This window comes from Neomonachus schauinslandi, chromosome 4 (assembly GCF_002201575.2).
Source record: "Neomonachus schauinslandi chromosome 4, ASM220157v2, whole genome shotgun sequence".
NCBI lineage: Eukaryota > Metazoa > Chordata > Mammalia > Carnivora > Phocidae > Neomonachus > Neomonachus schauinslandi.
Genome location: NC_058406.1, coordinates 8,425,426 through 8,444,992, shown reverse-complemented (window position 1 = coordinate 8,444,992; position 19,567 = coordinate 8,425,426). Strand labels below are relative to the sequence as shown.

At 54.1% G+C, this 19,567-nt stretch overlaps 1 protein-coding gene across 2 annotated transcripts; it reads right to left on the bottom strand.

Moving 5' to 3' along the window:
• Positions 1-5,288: 5,288 nt before the first annotated feature.
• LOC110574668 (angiotensin II receptor associated protein) lies at positions 5,289-18,653 on the bottom strand. 2 transcript variants are annotated; one of them, XM_021683440.1, is made up of 5 exons: positions 18,573-18,653; positions 10,942-10,976; positions 9,473-9,578; positions 8,424-8,619; positions 5,289-6,964 (listed from the first exon to the last, which is right to left on the bottom strand). In XM_021683440.1, the coding sequence occupies exons 1-5, from the start codon at positions 18,597-18,599 to the stop codon at positions 6,849-6,851; spliced, it is 480 nt and encodes a 159-aa protein (XP_021539115.1). In that variant the 5' UTR covers positions 18,600-18,653; the 3' UTR covers positions 5,289-6,848. The 2 variants fall into 2 exon arrangements, with proteins under 2 accessions (XP_021539115.1, XP_021539116.1); XM_021683441.1 differs by having other exon boundaries at positions 8,445-8,619.
• Positions 18,654-19,567: the final 914 nt, after the last annotated feature.

Genomic DNA, 19,567 nt, shown 5'->3' with positions numbered 1-19,567 from the left:
GAGGGAGGAGCAGACTCCCCGCCGAGCAGGGAGCCCGACGCGGGACTCGATCCCGGGACTCCGGGATCATGACCTGAGCCGAAGGCAGTGGCTTAACCGACTGAGCCACCCAGGCGCCCCTCTTTTCTTGGCTTTTTAAGAATTGATCAAACAATAACAAAAGAGTTGGTCAAGGCTCTCCCCCCACCATGCACACGCCCAACACTGTCTTGGAAATTACACATTCTATTTCTATTCTTTCAGTGGTTCTCCAAGACATTAATTTGGCAAAGTCTAAAGTTAATCCAGTGTTTACCCTCCTTCCAGACAGAAAAGGACTTTATAACACTTTGTGCCTGGCCAGCTCCCCCTGAAATGTAGCAGTATAGTTTTGAACACTAAACCACGTTTACTGTCTCCTTTGTGTGTCAGATCTTCTTTGTGGAAAAATGTCCTTCTTCCACAAGGAAGATTCTTTAGATGTTTCTGTATCAAAGGTCTGTTGCTGATAAACTCTGTTGTCATTTCTCTGAATAGGCCTTTATTTTCTTCATTCCTGAAAGATAACTCACAGTGCACAATTGTAGGTTGACGGTTGTTTTTCACACCACTTTGAAGATACCATTCCCCTGTCTTCTGACTCCTTTTGTTGTTGAGGCATCAGTTGCCAGTATAATTGTCATTTCTTTTGGGACAACATCTTTTCTACCTGCTTGCTTTGGGGATTTTTTAATTTTTATTTTTAAATTAATTTTTTAAAGTAATCTCTATGGTCCAACATGGGGCTTGAACTCACGACCTTGAGATCAAGAGTGCATGCTCTACCAACTGAGCCAGCCAGGCGCCCCCGCCTTGGGGATCTTAATGTTCATCTTTGGTGTTCTGCACCATCCATTCTATATTTGTGTTTTGTTTCGTTTTTAAAAATTTTATTTATTTGTTTGTCAGAGAGAAAGAGAGAGCACAAGCCAGGGAAGTGGCAGAGGGAGAAGCAGGCTCCCTGCTGAATAAGGAGCCTGTTGGAGGACTCAATCCCAGGACCCTGGGATCATGACCTGAGCGGAAGGCAGATGCTTAACCGACTGAGCCACCTGGGGATCCCCCATTCTATATATGTTATAAAGCACTTACTGTGTGCTGGAACTGTGCCAGGTGCCAAAGATTAAGCAATGCTGAACAAAGTGCCAATATGATAACTATAAATGTGGATTTCTTCTGTTTGGGGATTGCTTGGCTTCCTGAATCTGAGGTTTGGTGTCTTTCCATTTTGGAAAATTCTCTGCCCTTATTCCTTTGAATGTTGCCTCTCTCCCAGGGGCTCCTTCAGAACTCCGATAGAGTTATGTCAGACCTTCTCATGCTATCCCTTGTTTCTTAACCTCTCTTCTTTTGTGTTTTTTGCTCCATTCTGAGTAATTCCTTCAAATACCTCTTCAAGGCTACTGATTCTCTCTCTCTTTTTTTTTTAAGATTTTATTTATTTATTTATTTAACAGAGAGAGACAGTGAGAGAGGGAACACAAGCAAGGGGAGTAGGAGAGGGAGAAGCAGGCCTCCCCGCAGAGCAGGGAGCCTGATGTGGGGCTCGATCCCAGGACCCTGGGATCGTGACTTGAGCCGAAGGCAGACGCTTAACGACTGAGCCACCCAGGCGCCCCTGATTCTCTCTTCTGATGTATCTATTCTATGAATTAATCCATCCATTGAGTCTCTAAGTGTTCATTTGTAGAAGTTCTGTTTTTTTCCTTTTAAGTTCTACCTGGCACCCCAGTCTCCACATCGTCACATTCCAAAGTCTCCACGTGCACTTGACCACGTCTCCTCTTTGTGGGCCCATGTCCTGAGCTGTGAAATAAGGTGGATGTAGGAGAAGAGTTTCCATATTGTGTTTTGGGGGCCATATCTCAGAGTGGCGGGGTGGTGGTGCTGGTGGGCTCTGTCAGACGCGCTCTGTTTTATACCCTGTGTAAGATTTCCTTTGAGCCAAGGGTTTGAAAATAAAAAAAAAGACAAGGGGCTTGTCTCTGGCTCAAACTGCTAGGCTTCTGGAGCTCTAAGCTCCCTTCAATTTCAAGTCTGTGAATCTGAGTGTAGATCTTCGATATGATAATGTTTTATAATGTTGAATCTGTCAATAGTTTTTAGATTCATAGGCATGAACACAAGCCCTCGTCTACCTGGAGAACTGGACCCTCAGAGTTCTGCTGTGGCCAGTGAGGAAAACCTCTGTTTTACTTGACAATTTTTTCAAAACTTGTGGGAAGCACTCAATAAATTATAGAATTGATAATAAATGAATACATGAATGGATGGTCAGACAGACTGGTGATGGGGCTCAGGACATGCTACCCCCAAATTTTGGCACCGTGGCATACTGAACATCTTAACCTGAGCGTTTGAAAAAAATGGCAGAAGGAAGGAAGTCACTCTGACCCCATCCCTTGTCCTTTTCTGAAACAGGTCCTAAATCTCTGCATGAATGGTATCCTCCCTGTACCATGAGGAAAGAGGACATTTTTATTACCAGAGACAGGGAATTTATAGCCAAGAAATCTGTATAAACAAACCTTGTTAATCTAACCCTTATCTTCCTGGTTACCTCTTCACCATTCACTACCCCAGCCCAGACCTCTTTGTCTTCTCAATTCTTCACACATTTATTGTCTTTTTGTGTGAAAGGTATAAAAGCTCCCTGCTCTTATCACTTCATCAGGCCTTCCTTCTCTTGTGAAAGTTCTTGTGTACATGTAAAAGTTCGAAAAAATGTACGTGTTTTTTTCTCCTGTTAATCTTTGTCAGTTTAATTTTCAGACCCAGCCAGGGACCCTAAGAGGGCTGAGGAAGACTCTTTCCTCCCCTACACCCATCACCCCCTCCCTCTCTCTGAATAATTAACATGGTAACACAGGTAATGAGAAATGCTGATGTTACACATTTTCAGACTTTACTAATCCCTGAGTAAACACTATGAGTAGCCCCACTTTTCCGATGAGAAAACTGACTCACAGTGAGGTTAAGAGATTGTCCTGTCTCTTACACAGCCAGTCATGGGGTGCCAGTAGGGATTTGACCAAGGCTTTCTGGCTCTAGGGCCACTTTGGAGGGAAGCTGGGAGAGTTGGAATTTCCAGGCTGTTCTGGAGACTCCCAGGATGGGCCTAAGGCCGGGGCTCCTGCAGGTACAGCTGCCTCTGGTCCAGTTTTGGCCAACAGAAGACAGTGACTTCTCCTGGGACAGGGGCTTGTCTCTGGCTCCCTCATCGGGAAGGCTCAGCTTTGTGAAAACAAGAAATACAAGATTTGGGAACTAGACAAGTGGCTTCGGTCCTCACCGGCAGGAGAGCAGAGACAAGAGGAATTTGCTTCCTGTGGTCGACAGTTTCCGGATCAGCAGATACTATAGGATGAAATACAGAGTACTTCCAAGTGTCTATAAAAGCTGGCCTCCCAGTGGTGAGAAGGTCTGGTGGGAAGCCCCATCCCCTCAGTGTGGCTCATCTGGCCTTTCCTGGAACCTGGCCTTCCTGCCACCCTCCCTCCCAGTCGGTGGCAGCTCAAGCCCCAAGCTGCTCAGGCCCCAAACCTTGCAATCGTGGATTCTTCTTTTTCTCTTGCATCCTGTCCACAAGTGAATCCTGTCGCCTTGCCTTCAGAACATATCCAAGAGCAGCCGCGTTGGGCGAGGCAGTCGCTTGCTTGCTGTCTTTCAAACCCACCCGCTGGGTAACAATGGGCCTTGAGGTTGGAACACTTCCTTCCCGAGAGATAAAGAGCCCACAACAGCCTGTGCTGACCTTGTCACCTCGTGTGGGAATATCTTCCCCTATTTCAAGCCCAGGGTTCGCTCTTTTGTTCTGCTTATGCATGCATGTCATGTGGCACCCGGCCAACCCCACTGCTGTGTCTGTCCTCCGCAGGGAGGGGAGTGTCCTTCCACTCTGGCAGGAGAGAGGGGAGAGTAAGCCAACTGCCCTGCATCAGTTACTGCTGGCCACGGGGGACCGCCCCCTGCCGCCAAGGCTGATCTGGTCTTTTCTAGGCGTAAGGCGTTGTCCAGCCAGTGACTGACCACACTGCTTTCCTTGGAGCCTCTGATTACTCTGACAGTGGGCAGAACTGCCTGATGTCCTTCCCTGGAAGGGACAATCGGTGCATGGTGTTCTGCTCAACATGACCACTTGCCACCACCCCCATCTCTACCTCCCAGCCCAAGCCATCGACACTGTCCTTTTAGAGTGTGAGTCAGATCGTGTCCCATTCTGCCCAAAGCCCTCCAGCGGCCCCTCATCTCACTCAGAAAAAGCCAAAGTCCTCAAAATGACCTACTAGCCCTTTGCTACCTGGTCCCTGATGCCTCTCTGACCTCATTCCTTCTTCCCTCCCTTGGCTCCAGCCACTCCGGCCTCCCGACTGTGCCCAGAAAGAGTCTGGCCAGGCACACACCTGCTCAAGCCTTCCTATGAGCTGTTCCCCTGCCTGGAACCTCTCATGCCAAATGTAATCTCCTGATGCTTGGGGCTTTTTCCCCTTGATTCGGGTATCCCCAGCAGCTGGAAGACTCCTAGCTCCCATAGGCTCTTGGTTGCTTGTTGAATGAATGTTCGAACGTCAGTTACGAGACCTGCCATTTGGAAGGGGGGCACCCCACTGGTGGCCCTCACTGTCCCCGTATCTCTGGTGGCACTCTTCTTGCAGGACAGCCCTCCAGCTTCTGGGGCCACTGGGCCTGCCTGGTCAGGGAGCCAGAGTAGCCTGGGAGGTTAAGTCACTATCCCCCAACTCCGGAGCAGCCCTTGGCCAATGACCAGAAAGCCCAGCCCCCACCCCTGCTTGCACCAAGCCAGACGCTGCATTCAGGGTTTGCTTCTGGGGACCCCCATTTAAGACAGGGGCCTTCCTCTGCCCCCCATAAAGATCCGATCGGACTCGAGGGTCTGGGACTAGGAGGAACCGGGGTCTCTGAATATACTCTCCCCTCTGCTTGACACAGGCTCTATTAGCTGTCCCCCCACTGTGGCCCCCCCACCTTTTCATTCCCTTTGGAAATCTGACATATTCACCACATACACACAGGAGCGCGCACAGCGCAAGCCTGCTGTGTGCCAGGAACTGGTATAAACAAGAGAACCGGAACTTGGGTTTTTAGTCCCATGCCCCAAAAGTCACACCTCTCCCCTACCCAAGGCTGCCTCAGCCATGACCTTGAAGGGTCCTTCCTTCTAGCCCACACTTCTGTATTTCACTACATATAAGCTCACGAACGACATATGATATCGCTTGGAGGTTTTTAAATTCATATGAACGCTCACGTTGAAGATGCCATTCTACAATCTGTTTTGCTCACCATAGGGGGACCCACGTCAATAGAACTAGGTCTGGTTTATTCACATGAACTGCTGAACCATATCCATAGAATGAATGTACCACAGGTTATCTATTCGTCCCCTTCTGACGGTGAAACTGTTTCTAGCTTTCCTGCAGCTGCAGCCACTCGGTGTCCCTTGGTCCCTTCCCAGGGATCCCTTTCGGAGCTCTTGCCTCCTGCCAGAGGACTCTTAATGTCTGTTCCCTGAGAGCAGGCCCCAGAGTTGAGCCCTGCGGCCCGCACTCAGCAGTACCACGTACCGAGCCCCAGGAGGGTGGTGGGATTGTGCACTAGGCCTTGATCTCTTTGTGCTGGGGACAAGCCGGGATGGCCTGGGAGAGCCCAGGCCCATGAGGCCCTGAGGTCAACACTCGGTCCAGTCAATGTAGATTAGGACCCTGGCCATGGGACACTTGGGGCTTCTGGATGGGTACCGGTTTCAGTCAGCCCTGACACCAGGACATAGGGTCTACCGGGAAGAGGTCGCCCCTTGCCTACTGACCCCACATCATCACAGGATCAAGGAGCAACCCACCAACTTTGCTGTGGCTTAGGGAGCTTTCCGAGGGCCAGGCACTGCACACTTCATTCGTCTCATCACGCCCGGGGTAGGCATTAGCTCTTTTCCAGGAGACACTGAGGTCAGAGACATTAAGCTGCTCAAAGGTACATAGCCAGAAAGTGGCAGAGAGGGATGCAAACCAATACCCAAGTCATCTGATTCAGAGACATGGATGCCCATTGGCCACACCAAACAGTGCCCTCCTCTGCTGGGGCCTTGGCTAGGCCAAAGCTGGGGAGTGAGCCCCTGCTTCCTCCTGCCACAACAAAATGGGTGGCTAAGCCCAGGTTCCCTGCGGGTTCAAAGGAGAAATCTTCTCAGGAATGGCAGGTCCAGGCCCCAGCCCGGCTGGGAGATTAACCATGGCTCAAAACACACCCAGCTACCGATTCCCCAAATGTGAATGCCATGGCCGTAGGAAGGGCAGCTGGAGGCCGTGGTGGGTCTCAGGTGCTGCAGACACCTCCTGCCTCCAGCCCCGAGGTCCCCAAGCACCAAGTTACCAGGCAGTGAAAAGCACAGGGACCTCACTCCCATGCCGGGCTGCTCCCAGGACTGAGCATCACCCAAAGCTCTCAGAGCTTCCATGGGCGAGGTCAATAAACTTTGGGCAAGGCCTGGCTCAGGCATGGTTGGATGGGGGCTACACGGAGCCGCTAAGGGAGGTGAGGAAAGAGACCACGGTTCCCAGCCTCAGACCACTGGGGTACCTTGAAGGGAGAGGAGGCTTCAGGGAGTCTGGGACAGGTGTGCACGGGGCTCTGGGCCACTCAGGGCACTTGACTAGGGAGATGGGCAACAGGAGAACACAGTCCAAGAAAGGGGGGTGGAGGTCAAGAACATCTCTAGAATGCCATCCAAGGCACGAGGAGGGCGATGCAGCCTGGGCTGTCTCTGGGGTCTGCTCCATTGGCCCCTGCGCTAGGGCCAAAGCAGACTGGCTTCAGTACCCTTGCGGGGAGTGACCCCTGCCCTCCGAGCCTACAAAGGGGTCTGTGGGCGCCTCTGGTGAGTCAATCGTCTGGTAGTCACTGCGCTCCTGTGATGGTCCAAGGAAACCTGAGGGTGGGGGGGATGAGGGGGGAAGGAAAAAACGAAGGGTGAGGACTCAAGGCAGTCTACTGAGTCCCAACCAAGATCCACCCACCCCCCACCAGGAAGGCACTGGGACAATGACGGGGCAGCAGCCCCCCCACCCGCCGGCTTTTAGCAGGTGTTCAGCCAATCCTCCCATAACCCTCCAGAGCAGGTATTTGGGTTGCCCCCACTTCACAGACAGGGAAACTGAGGGTCAAAGAGATGAACTGACTTGCCCCCAGTATGGCGCTTGATGCGGAGGACACTAAAATTCAAGCCAAGGCAGCATGGGCCCAAAGCCAGTGCTCTTGGCCATCACACTGGGGCCTTCCCAGAGCAGCACGCATCTGAGCAGAGGGACGCCCAGCCCTGGCCCACAGGCTCCTCTCCTGGGCAGAGTGGACCCCGAGCTACTGTAACCAGAAGGCCCAGAGCTGGCACAGTTGCAGAGCCCAGAGCTCTGGGCTGGGGATCCTAGGTAGGGGGGAGGGCTCTAAGTGCCCATGCTATTTGCTCCCCTCTCTGCCCTGCACACTTGACGCTGAACAAGTCCCAGGGGCTCTGGGCACCAGCTCCTTCATCTGCCCAATGGAAGGAATATGAGTGACTCCCCGCAACCCCAGGGCATTGCTGAGATCAGCCCTGGGGAGGCCACAGGTGCCTTTTGCCCTGGCCCAGCTGTCCCTCTAGGTGGGTCATGGGCCCCTCCGGGCTTCTCTTCTTGGGAGGGGACAGTGGAAGACCACCCCCACCCTCTCCCCACCTCTCTGAAAGGAGATGTGCAGTATGTGAGAGAGAACAGGAAAATGGCCCAGCCGCCAGGAGAAGGGGTACAGCTCAGGAGGGTGTGGGAGGGGCAGTGGTGGGCCAGGCTGAGGTGACCGGGACATTAGCAGGGAAAGCACCTGCAGTTCAGGGCCAGCTTCGGCTGAGGCTCCACGGCCCATGCCAGCAGACCCCCTCCCTTGGCCACACAGACCCCACATGGCAGGAGGGGAGGCTCTAGGCATGGGGCTGAGAGGAGGGGCTGGCCCCGTGGATGCCTACCAGCCTCAGGCTGCAGGCCGCCCAGAGCTGCCTGCGGGACTGGGGCACACCCAGCTACATCCGTGCTCGGGTTGAGACGGGGCTCTGGTCCTGCCCCCAACTCTGCCCGTAGCCTGATGCCTGGGAAAGCTCACAGCAGGCTGGGATGGGAGCCCTGGGCTCGTGCAGCAGAGACGGGAGCTTGTAGACCTTCTAGCCTGGTCGTCAGTGTCGGCACCCACCTCCCCCACCCCCACGCCTTGAGCCCTCATCCCCCCGGGGCAAGGCCAGCTCACTTGGGCAGGGGCTGTGGGTCAGGCAAGCCAGAGACAGGGGAGACGTGGAAGATGGCGCCGCCAGCACCTTGGCCGGCGAGAGGGGCAGTCAGGGAGCTGGCCGGAGGTGGTGGCCTCACCAATATGGAGCAGGAGCTCACCCCCGCGCTCCCGGTACATGTGGTAGACAAAGCAGCAAGACAAGGGCTTGAGGAGCAGGCTGAGGATGGCCATGCCGGCACCAAAGCGCTCTGTGTCCGTGAAGCCGGCCCGCTGGTAGAAGACGCTGATGTGGACGATATCCAGAAAGATGGTGGCCGCCAAGCCACCGAGGAACTGCAAGACAGGCCAGGCGCAGGGCCCGGGGGGACCATGTGCCATCAGGGTTTATGAGCACCCTGACACTCCATCACGGCTCATGGCTCCCTTACCACAAACACCAGACTGGAAGCTCCGTTTGTGCCCTCCTGTGTCCTTAGGCTTTGCTGGAAAACAGATCAGCAAGCAGGCAGGACCTGGTGGGTGAAACGCCTGACCGAGGACTACAGCACCCAGTGCAGGGATGTGGGGACCCAGGTCTGGACCTAGCCTGTGGCCACTACGAGGCACAAGACTTGGTTCTAGAACCTCTGAAATGTAAGGTCCCTTGGAGTTCACCCAATCCGTCTGCACCACAGGGAACTCCCTTCTTAGTCATCCTGACAGGCCCTGCTGGAGAGCTGGCTGCCCCTCGGGGCGCAGTGGGTGCTGGGAAGCTCCCCCATGGCAGAGCTCAGCGGGGCTGTGTCCACTCTGACCTCATGAAGTACAGCAGTTCCCTCTTCGTGGGGCTCCCTGCTAAAAGAGGGCCCTAGAGGTGGGTTATCGGGGACATGCTCCAGTGCCCTCGAGGAGTGGCCAAGCTGGGGCACTTGGGGGGACCCTGTCCATGCTTCTCTTGGGGGAAGGCACTGAGCAGACTCAGGGCTCCCGGAGCCAGGCAGGCCGAGAAGCGGGCCAGGCTAGTGAAGACACACCTGGACTGGTAGCTGGGGAGGGCTTCTTGACAAGGCTTTAGAAATGGAAAACAGGGGGTGGGGTGGGGGCCCCCTTCCTTGGAAGAGACAGGATTGGGATGGGTCGAGGGGGGTAAGAGGGGGGGCCACAGACCACCCCAAGGCCAGTCCCTTCCCTGCTTCCCCCACCTCACCAGACTTATGGCGTCGATGGAGTCCCGCTGAGCGACGGCCCACACACCCACGGCCAGGATGGTGAAGTTGGCCCAGGGATAGGGGCCCGAGAACGTGATGCAGCCCCTGTGGGAAGAGGCACCCGAGTCACGTCAGGTTTCTGGATTCTGAAGTGTTCCCTACAGAGAACGCGTACAAAGCTGTGAAGTGTAGAACCTGACTCAGCTTGATAGTCTTTAAGTCACCTGACTTTTTGGTTTTAAGAAGCTAGTGCGGGCCCCAGCCCAGACCACAACTCAGAATCTTGGGGAGTATGACTGAGAAATCTGTATTTTGACCTTGCTTCCCAAAGTCATTAGCTATGACTTTCACTGTCTGCATTATTCACAACCATTTTACATGTGCAGCATACTTCAAGGTCTGCAAAATGCACACAGAAGCTCAGCGGTTTCCAGTCCTGCTTCGGCAGGGAAATCGCCCCATAGCTCGGCAGGTAAAACAGACAGTAATAATGAAATCAAGCCTGCAATGCTCGAGCCTCCCTCTGTGGCAGGCCCCGGGGAGTGTTGGATGAGCACAACATGCTTCTCCCTCACAGCCCCTGAGGGATGTGCGCTATCCTTATACCCATTTTACAGATGGAAACCAAAGTCCCAAGAGGTGGGCCATTTGCCTAAGGTAACCCGGCTGGACCACAGCTGAGCCAGGACCTGCCCAGGTCCATCTGAATCCCAAGTCTGCCATCTCTGGGCAGGAGTGTGATATAAGAAATAGGGTCCACCCCTAAGCAAGTGATCCCACCTTGTAACTTGGGTCATAAAGTATCTACTTGCTGAGCTGTGGAGCCAACCCACAGAAGGTGCTCAGCCCAGTGGCTGGCTCCTAGACACCCTCAAGAAATGTTAGTGGTTATTACAGTTTCTAAAACTCGGCTTTCACCTTCCAATGACCTTACAGGCTAAATGGGAGGGTCAGTAATGCACTCATTTTATAGGTGAGAAAATGACTCAGGGAGTTAAGTGACTGACCCAAGGTCACAGACACACAGAGCTCTAGCCGGCATCCACCCCACGGCTGCCTCGGGGAGTCCAGCAGGCTATGTGAGACGGGCCCCCTGGCTTTAGCACCTCACACCTTCCAGATACAAAGGCCTTGGGGAGGAACCAGAGTCATGCCAAGCCCCCAAAGGGGCCTGGGCAATGTCTGGAGGAGGATCTGAGCTGTGGGGACTGCCCTGGGCCAGCCACCTCCCCTAGGATGAAGGCTTGAAGCTTCTGGGATGTGGGGGGGGGGTGATGGTAGAGGCCTCTGGAAACTGCCTGCCCCTCAGACATTCTTGGGACATGGAGATGCTGATGACATTCTTGACAAAGGTGCTATTTAGTTCTGGAACTGGCCAGGAGACACATGGACGAGAGCCTGGGGGTATGTGGACCCAGATCCTGGGAGACAGGTGGACACAGAAGTGGTCACCTGCGGAGTCACTCACCAGGTCGTCAGCAGCCAGTGAACCAGCAGGATCGTCTGGGGGAAGGAAAGAAAAGAACTATGAGTGAGACCACAATCTGGGGAGGGGTGGGGAGAGCTTCTGGAGCCAGAAAACACAGAAAGCACCTGTCTAGCACCTAACAGGGCTTTACAAATGTGTTTAAACAACAACAACAACAACAACAACAACAAAACACCAGCAACAGTGAGCGAAGCATGGGTGAAGGAGGAAGAGTGCAGGTCAGGCTGGGGGAGCTGCCATGTCACTCGCCCCTACTCCCTTGGGGCAGCAGACACCCACACGCCCTCCTGCTTCCCTCCTGCTTCGCAATCTGCTCTGGCATCAGAGGATATACCTGGACAGGAAATGGCTGGGGGGAGGCGTGGGACTCAAATGAGGCTGGTTTCTTGGCACACAGAGCTGGGGTACAGTGTGGGGCACAGTGGTTGTCTGCTACCTGCATCCAAGGAGCAGGAGAGCACCAGGGGGCAGGAGGGGAAGAGCACGGGGAGGGTAGCGAGGGCCTCAGCAAGGAGGGTGGATTTTTTTCTAGATTTCTACACCATTCTACCCCTTTCATTTTCCCATATGTCCTTAAAATCGCAGCCCCCTTTACTAGAACTTGTCTCTACTCTTGGTAATCAAAAGGGCCCTGCTTGGAAAGCAAATGAAGAAGGAGGGAGCAGATACTATGGGGAGGGCAGGGCGGCTGTCAGCTGGAGCTTCTGAAGTAGGAGGGCGCTCCTGCTAAGGGATAGGCAGGGACCAGCCAGGCAAAAGGGAGGAGAGCAAGGTGTTCCAGAGGTGGCAGAGTGAACATAAATGGGGAGGAAGAGGGAGTGGACCCACACCAGCAGGGGTCAGGAGTCCCAAGTCAGGAGCTTCCATGGGGGTCCCAATGGTAGATGGGGGACCTTGAAAGAGTTACTCAAGGGATTGGGGGGGTCAAGCTGGGAGGGGGGATGCCCAGAGCCCGGGGAGGGGGCAGTGTACTGGCCTGAGTGTGAGGGTAGACAGGGCAAGAGTGTGCAGTGAATGGCCCAGGCTTCTGGACCGGTCGGTGAAAGGGCAGAAATGGGGATTGCCACCTGCAAGAAAGAACTCTGGCTTTGGAGGGAAAAGCCCTTCGAGAAGAGTTACTATTTACTGCACACCTGCTCTGTGCCAAACACCTCACGCCTCCTTCTTTGGGCCTCACAAGAGCCTCTGGAACAGACACCATGATCATTCCCATTTTACAGATGGGAAAACTAGACTCCGAGGAAAATTAAGTTGATCTAGATTCCACCGATGGTGGGGTGAAACTCGAGTTCAAGTGTAAGTCTGACTCCGGTGCTCCCAACCTTCGCAGGGTGGGAGGGCCCGGGCTTTCAGCGGAGGGGAGCCATTGGAGCTTGTGACAAATGTGGACATTTTCTGCACATGGGGGGAGCTGAAACGGCCGGGACGTTCCACCTTGACCCCCCCAGGGCCCAGTGCGAGTGAACCAAAAGGGCTCTGGTGCCATGGCCCGAAAGAGAGTCGTTAAGCTGGGAGAACAGCCCTGCAAGGACCAATGCTCCTGACTTCACGGAGCAGCCGAGCCCCTGAGAAAGCCACGTGTGTCCTCTACGGAAGGCTGGCGCTAGAAGGGAGCTTCGTGATTGGCTACCTCTGCTCTGGAAGGGAGCTTCGTGATTGGCTACCTCTGCTCTGGGAGCTTTGTGATTGGCTACCTCTGCTCTGGAAGGGAGCTTCGTGATTGGCTACCTCTGCTCTGGAGCGCTTCGTCAGTGTGGGCACCACTGTGTGTTCTGTACGTGGACGCCTTTAATCCTTCCAACCCCAAGAGGTGCCGTTTACAGTTGAGGAATCTGAGGCTCCGAGGTGAGTGACTGCTGCCCAGTGGCAGAGCCACGGCTCAAACCTGACCGTGAGCCCGGTGTCGCCTGAGCACTAGGCCTCTCTGGGGCTGGGTGGCTGTGCTCCTCCCGTTACAAAGTTGGGGAGACCGAGGGAGAGGAGGCTTAGTCTGCCATGGGTTTCTTTTCCCAGAGGCTCGAGAGACATGATCAGATGGTGCTAAATTTTCAAACACTTCACCCGGCATCCCTGGCATCTGCTTGGCACCCACCCTGGGGGCTCAACGGTGAGCAGGGCAGCTGTGGCAGAACTTTTATGTCTCACCTGCTGATCAGATCATCATCTTAGGAATGAGGGATCCAGTGAGACCTTCTTTCTGAGGGACAGTTATAGTAAAGGAAAAGGAGCCTCATTCTACAATGGGGTGGGGTGGGGGAGAGTGGGGTGGTTAGGAGGCTTCTCTGAGGGAGTGACATTTAAGCCAGGGTAAAAACGGTGAGCAGGGGGTTCACTAGGGGCAGAGATCAAAGAAGAGCATTTCAAGCAGAAGGGGCAGCACCTGCAAAGGCCCTGTGGCAGAAGGAAGCATGGAACATTCTGGAAACTGAAAAGAAGCCAATGTGGCTGGACAGAAGACAGTGGCAGACAGACAGGAAGCTGGGGGGTGGGCAGGGCCAGGCCTGGGGGTTGTGGGGAAGAATTCTGATCTTTATCTCAAGAGCCAACCAATACCCCCTCTGTCTTGACAGGAAACCCTGCCCACAGAGGGGAGAAGCCCTGCCTCATGTGACCAGCCGTAGTGGTCCTGGTGTCCGGCTTTCAGACTGAGAGCAAACACCGAGGAAGGGAGCACAGGGGAGGCAGGTCACATGACCACCTTCCTCCTGAAAATCAACACCTGAGCCTTCCCCACTGCTGGCTTCTATTCCAGAAACCGTCTTCATTTCCAAGTGCTCTGGTTCCCACATCCAGACCATGCACACAGTGGGTCTTTAACACGTGGGTACTTCTTGGCCCTGCAGAGCCCTGCTTGATGAAGGGGAGATGAAAAGCTGAGACCCAGAAGCCAGCTGAGATGCAGGCAAGCCTGTGGGGAAATGGCTGTGTCACCTGTGAGACAAATATTTTGCCAAGCGCCAGAAAGACCTGTAATACGCAGTGAGCACCTGCCCGAAGTCCAAAACTAAGCCATCTGTTTTGGGAAGAGTGCAACCTGGAAACACTGAGGACCCCTAAAGACATACTGTGTCCCCTCCATGTGCCGTCACTTTTGTTTTATAAATAGTTAGGAAACTTAGCACCTTTTGATCATGTCTCTTAAGCCCCTGGGAATAGAAACCCCCAGAAGACGAATCCTCCTCTTTATTAGTTTCCTCATCTTCGTAATGGGAGGGCACACCCACCTAGGCCTACAGAGGCCTGGTGTCCAGAAGAGCTCCAACCAGAAACCGAGCCAAATGGGCCCGGCTCTTCCTGACACAGGAGGGAACAGTGACTCATCTCAGCACAAAGAACTGTCTGCCGGCTGCTGGGAAGGTTTCTGATAACCAAGGGGACACCAGGGATTCTCAGGTACTGCCTGAGAGACTAGGGGAGGAAGGCACTGCGTTCTGAGAGAATGCGCCTGGGCAGCCCATCCTGGCTGGGCAAGAGCAAAGAGAGATCGGAGCTCCTGCACTCTTCATACAGTGCTTGGCGCCCGGGATGCTGCCTGGCTTTTCCCCAGAAGACGGGGCAGGGGAGGGAGGATGAGCCAAGGCAGCCGGGGGTCACAGGATGCTGGACTGGAGGCCTGGGTTCTGGTCCAGGGGCCATGTCCCTTTGCGTCTGTGCCCAAGGTTCACTCTCTGCGAAATGGACGCAATCCTTATCCCCCGCCCCCATATGTCCCAGTGGGGTGCTTCAACCACAGAGAGGTGTCTGACAGTCACTGTAGGAATCCACGTAACAACCATAAGTACCCACGTGGAACAGGCATCCTGTAACAGCGCTAACAAGCTAACAACACACCTCCTGTAACTGACAAGGACCTGCCTGCCATGTGTCTGCACTGCCTCGAACACTTGGCCACTGTGTGTGGGGGACTATTCATGCTCTTTTACTTATGAAGACACCGAGGCAGCGGGAGATTAAGTAATCGGCCCACAGTGTGATACTTACAAACAAGAGAGCTCAGATGCAAATGTCCGATAGCTCTATCTGGTGCGACTTTTTCTGCTACTAAAAATGTAATGCCCCACCAACTCCTGGACCACGGGATCCTCCTCTTACCACCCTAGAAGGTAGGGTTTATTTTTATCTTCTTTTTACAGTGAGGAAACGGATAGTCAGAGAGTTAAGAGACCTGCTTAAGGTCACAGGGCTAGTAAGTGGCAAAGTCTGTGCTATGCTGTCAGGATCTGGAAGAGCAAGGGAAGGGTGGATGGAAATGAGGAGATTTAACCAGAAGGGAAGGCTAAGAGGAAGCCAAGGGGTAATGGGGACCAGGACTTAGACCCTTTATGTGCCACTAGAGGGCCCAGGGGCGAATGGGGTGGGGGGCAAGAGACTTCTAGGACAGGAGGTAGACAGACCTAAGGCCAACAGACAGATCAATACGGGAAATATAGTTCTATTAGTCCTGTGTAAACACTCAGCAGCCTGTTACATGAGGCAGTAAGGTCCCCAAGGGTAGCTGAGGCTAAGAGACCTAAGTCAGGAATGCCATACTGGGGAGGCAGAGTCAGCCAGTGATTAACTGTGTGGGCAATGAAGCCAAATATGCAGATCTGATCCTATGGAGCCGGGGCTCCATGACTTGGAAGCTGTGTGATCTTGGGCTAGTCACCTGACCTCTCAGAACTGCTGTTTGCTCTTCTATAAAGTAGGGACCATCACGCCTATGTCATGGGGTTGTTCTGTGGATCTAGTGGTCCAGGGAGGTGGAGAGGCGTGTGAAACACACAACACAGTGCCCACCAGGTGATCAGCCTTCAGTGCGTGGCCATTCTCATTGCTACCACTAGGAAGTCGGCTTCCTGAGTCCTTAACCCTAATGCTACACTACTCCCTGGACCCTCCTCCCACAGCCTTTTCTCACAAGACTCCATGAGGTTTCTTTTCCCAGAGGCTTGAGACACATGATCAAATGGTGCTAAGTTTCTCAAACACTTCCCTCGGCATCCCTGGCATCTGCTTGGCACCCACCCTGGGGGCTCAACGGTGAGCTCAAAGGTGAGCAGGGCAGCTGTGGCAGAACTTTTATGTCATGGGAGACACCTGCTGATCAGATCATCGTCTTAGGAATGAGGGATCCAGTGAGACCTTCTTTCTGAGGGACAGTTATAGTAAAGGAAAAGGAGCCTCATTCTACAATGGGGTGGGGTGGGGGAGAGTGGGGTGGTTAGGAGGCTTCTCTGAGGGAGTGACATTTAAGCCAGGGTAAAAACGGTGAGCAGGGGGTTCACTAGGGGCAGAGATCAAAGAAGAGCATTTCAAACAGAAGGGGCAGCACCTGCAAAGGCCCTGTGGCAGAAGGAAGCATGGAACATTCTGGAAACTGAAAAGAAGCCAATGTGGCTGGACAGAAGACAGTGGCAGACAGACAGGAAGCTGGGAGGTGGGCAGGGCCAGGCCTGTCTCAGTGTCATTTCTCCAGCTCAGGACTTGCCTCATAGATGGGACTCAGTTAGGGACGGCCCTTTGTGTGAAGGGCCTGGGGCAGCTGTTTCTTTCACCTGGCACCACTGACCACTCTGGCAGGGCTGGGCACGAGCAGGATTCAGCCAAATGCCACGGAATAGATGAAACGAGGGAATGCAGGTCCACAGGCATGCATTCTCCTAGCTCCTGAGGGGCTGGCTCAGAACATCCCACTTAAGTGCCTACAAGCAAGGAGTCAACAGCCACCCTCCCTACAGTGGCCAGATTTAACAACAACAAAAATACAGAATGCCCAGTTAGTTTTGAATTTTGGTTAATAAGCCCTTTGTTAGTGTGATCCAAATATTGCCTAGGATATACTTATGCTAGAAAATTATTCACTGTTGATCTGATATTCAAATTCAATGGGATGTATGTTCCCTGGCAACCTTGGCCCCTCAGGGCCTCCCAGCACTTACTGGTCTCTGACTGGTAGCAGCTAAGACCTTTGGAAACCCGGGGTCCTGTTTCCTAAGTCAAGGGAAGGCCCTCCCCTCCCCACCCCCCCCACCCCCACCCCGTTTCACTCTGGGGCAGAGAACACCAGCACAGCTCATACCTGTGGGCACACTGGGCCTGTCAGGCCCATAAAGTTGCTCAAAAAAAAAAAAAAAAAAAAAAAGCCCCAAACAGACGAAGCCCTCCTAGTGGATGGACACCGTCAAGGCCAAAGTCAGCCCTAACTGGTGGCCAGGAAAGGATATGGCTTTGAAGTCTGACCCCAGTGGGTTCAAAGCCTAACTCTGCCACTTAATCCCTGTGGGACTTTGGCAAGTTACTTATCTGCCCCGAAGTTTGCTCATCTGTAAGAAAGGCGACAATATCAGCTTTCTCAGAAGTGGCTGTGATCAAATGAACCACTTGGCATACCACAGATGCTCCAGGAATGAGGGCCCCCTGCCCTCTCCATTCCTGCAGCTCTGTCCCTCGCCTGATGCTCTCTTAGCCATGATTTTAGGCAAATCTCTCATCAGAGAAAAGGCAGTGGGCACTGACTCCACACTGCCTGGAACACAGTGAATGTTGATACCAACAAACCTCGGTTGGCCTGTAAACCAAACTGGCTGGAAGCTTCTGGGAGGGAGATGAGATTAAGGAAAATCTGCCTCCATTAAGTCATAACACAGACCCCGTCTAATAATCCAAATATGGATTGTGTTGTTTTGTGGTCCTCTGTCTCTTAGATTCCTTCAGTGCTGGACACCACGTGTGCTAAATGCTTTGTCACTGGTGAGTAAAAGGGCGTTCCTGGATATAGTCTCTAGGGGGACAGCACCGAGACCCCAAATGGCAGGTTTGGGCCAACGTTCACACCTTCCAGCCCAAAGCTAAAGGCCCTACCCAGCCCCTCTGCCGTCAGCGCAGTCCAGAAGCGGAGCCCGCCCGCAGGGCCGGGGACAAAATGAAGAAGCCACTGGCATCTGGAGGAGCTGAGAACATGCCACAGGAAATGAAGACACCCCAGGAAGCCGCGCAGTGCTTTCCTAAGGGCACAAAGTTGGGGTTTTCTGTTTCTAAGTAACTTCTATTGGAGTTCCTGTTTCCTATGAAATAAGGACGCTGGATTTATAAGCTTTGGAAACCATTGGTCTGGGAATTTCGGGTTTTCTTAACCTGATGAAGCCAACGAAGCAGCGGGGCGGTGCTGGGCGTGCAGATGAAAGGTCTAGCCCCCTCTCTGGGCGACCGGCAGGTGACCCGCCGAGACCCCTTGGGCTCTCAGGTCCCGCCCCCACCCCGCGGCTCCCTACCTCCCTCTCTCCAGGGGATTCTGGGCGCGCAGGCCAAAGCGATCCTCAGGCTCCCGGGACTCGCGGGCCGGAGGCGCCGAGGCTGCAAAGGGGAACGGGCGGCCCTTTCCCTCCCCTACCGCCTCCAGCTCCCCCTCGGTCTTCCCTGCTGGCCTTTCCCTGGATTCCTCTCCCTGCTATGGCCGGTCTGCTCACCTCCTTCCCACCTGGGGGCCACGCTCTCGCTGTCTCCCTACCACCCCCTCTTGCCCCGAGCTCTCGGTCCTCTCACTTCTGAAATCCTTCTTGAAAAAAGCAAACGCCCCACACACTCTGGGGGAACCCGCCCCGCCCGCGCCCCACCCTGCCCGTCGCCACCTTCAGGTTCACGGTAGGCAGCTCCATCCCGACCCAGGCGGAAGGCACCTGCGCGGCAGCCGCTGGGGCTCCTGTGCTCGGAACTCGGGAAACGAACTTGCCCCGCCCCGCCCCGCCCCGCCCCGCTCCGCCCCGCCCCGCTCCGCTCGCGGCGGCCGCTCGGTCTCCAGCGCCGCTCCCGGCCACGTGAGGCGAGTCACGTGACCCCGGCCCGGTTGCTAGGAGACGGCGTCCGGCGGCTTGCTCCCTCCGGGTTTCAAGCTCCAGCCGCCTCCCACGCGGTTCCGGCAGGCTGTTGGAGACTATTGGGATTTGTGTCGCAAAGGACGCAATATCTTGCCTGGTTAGTATCCCAACAGATGGATTGATGGGACCACCTGCTACCGAAGAACTTGGGGGAACGTCCAGGTGCCAACAGCTGATGTCTCACCCCCAAGGAGACATCTCTCCTCCCTCCTTCCTCGCTTCTAAGTGGAGACTTTGATGGTACCTACCTCTTAGGATCCTTGTGAGGTTAGATGAACTCATTCATGTTGAGGATGAAAAAATTATTCTGACACTTGCTGGAGCGGTAAGGGAGACTTTATTCAAGACCGTTGCAGGGGTATTGCAATGGGGGGGGGGCGGGAGTGAGGAAGCTCGCTTCCCAGGACAGCCCGGACAGGCGCAGAGGGAGGGGTCAGCGGATGGAAAATACCAAGAGGAGATATAAAGGGTAGGGAGATTCTTGCTAAACTGACCCAGCAGGATTCTTGCTAAAGGCAGGCCAGGACTTAGACACCAAAGATGGGGGATGGGGAACTTGATCAGATATGGAGGGTTACCAGATATCAAGGGTGGGGGCGATTCTCACTCAACTGACTTAGTAGGAGTCTTGGTAAAACTGGATCTTGCAGTCCCAGCAAGGACAGGCTGACAGAGAAGCCCAGGCCTCGTCTAGAAGAGGGCTCAGAGGAACCTAGCTAAAATTTGGTCAAGGATAGTGTCTTTGTCAA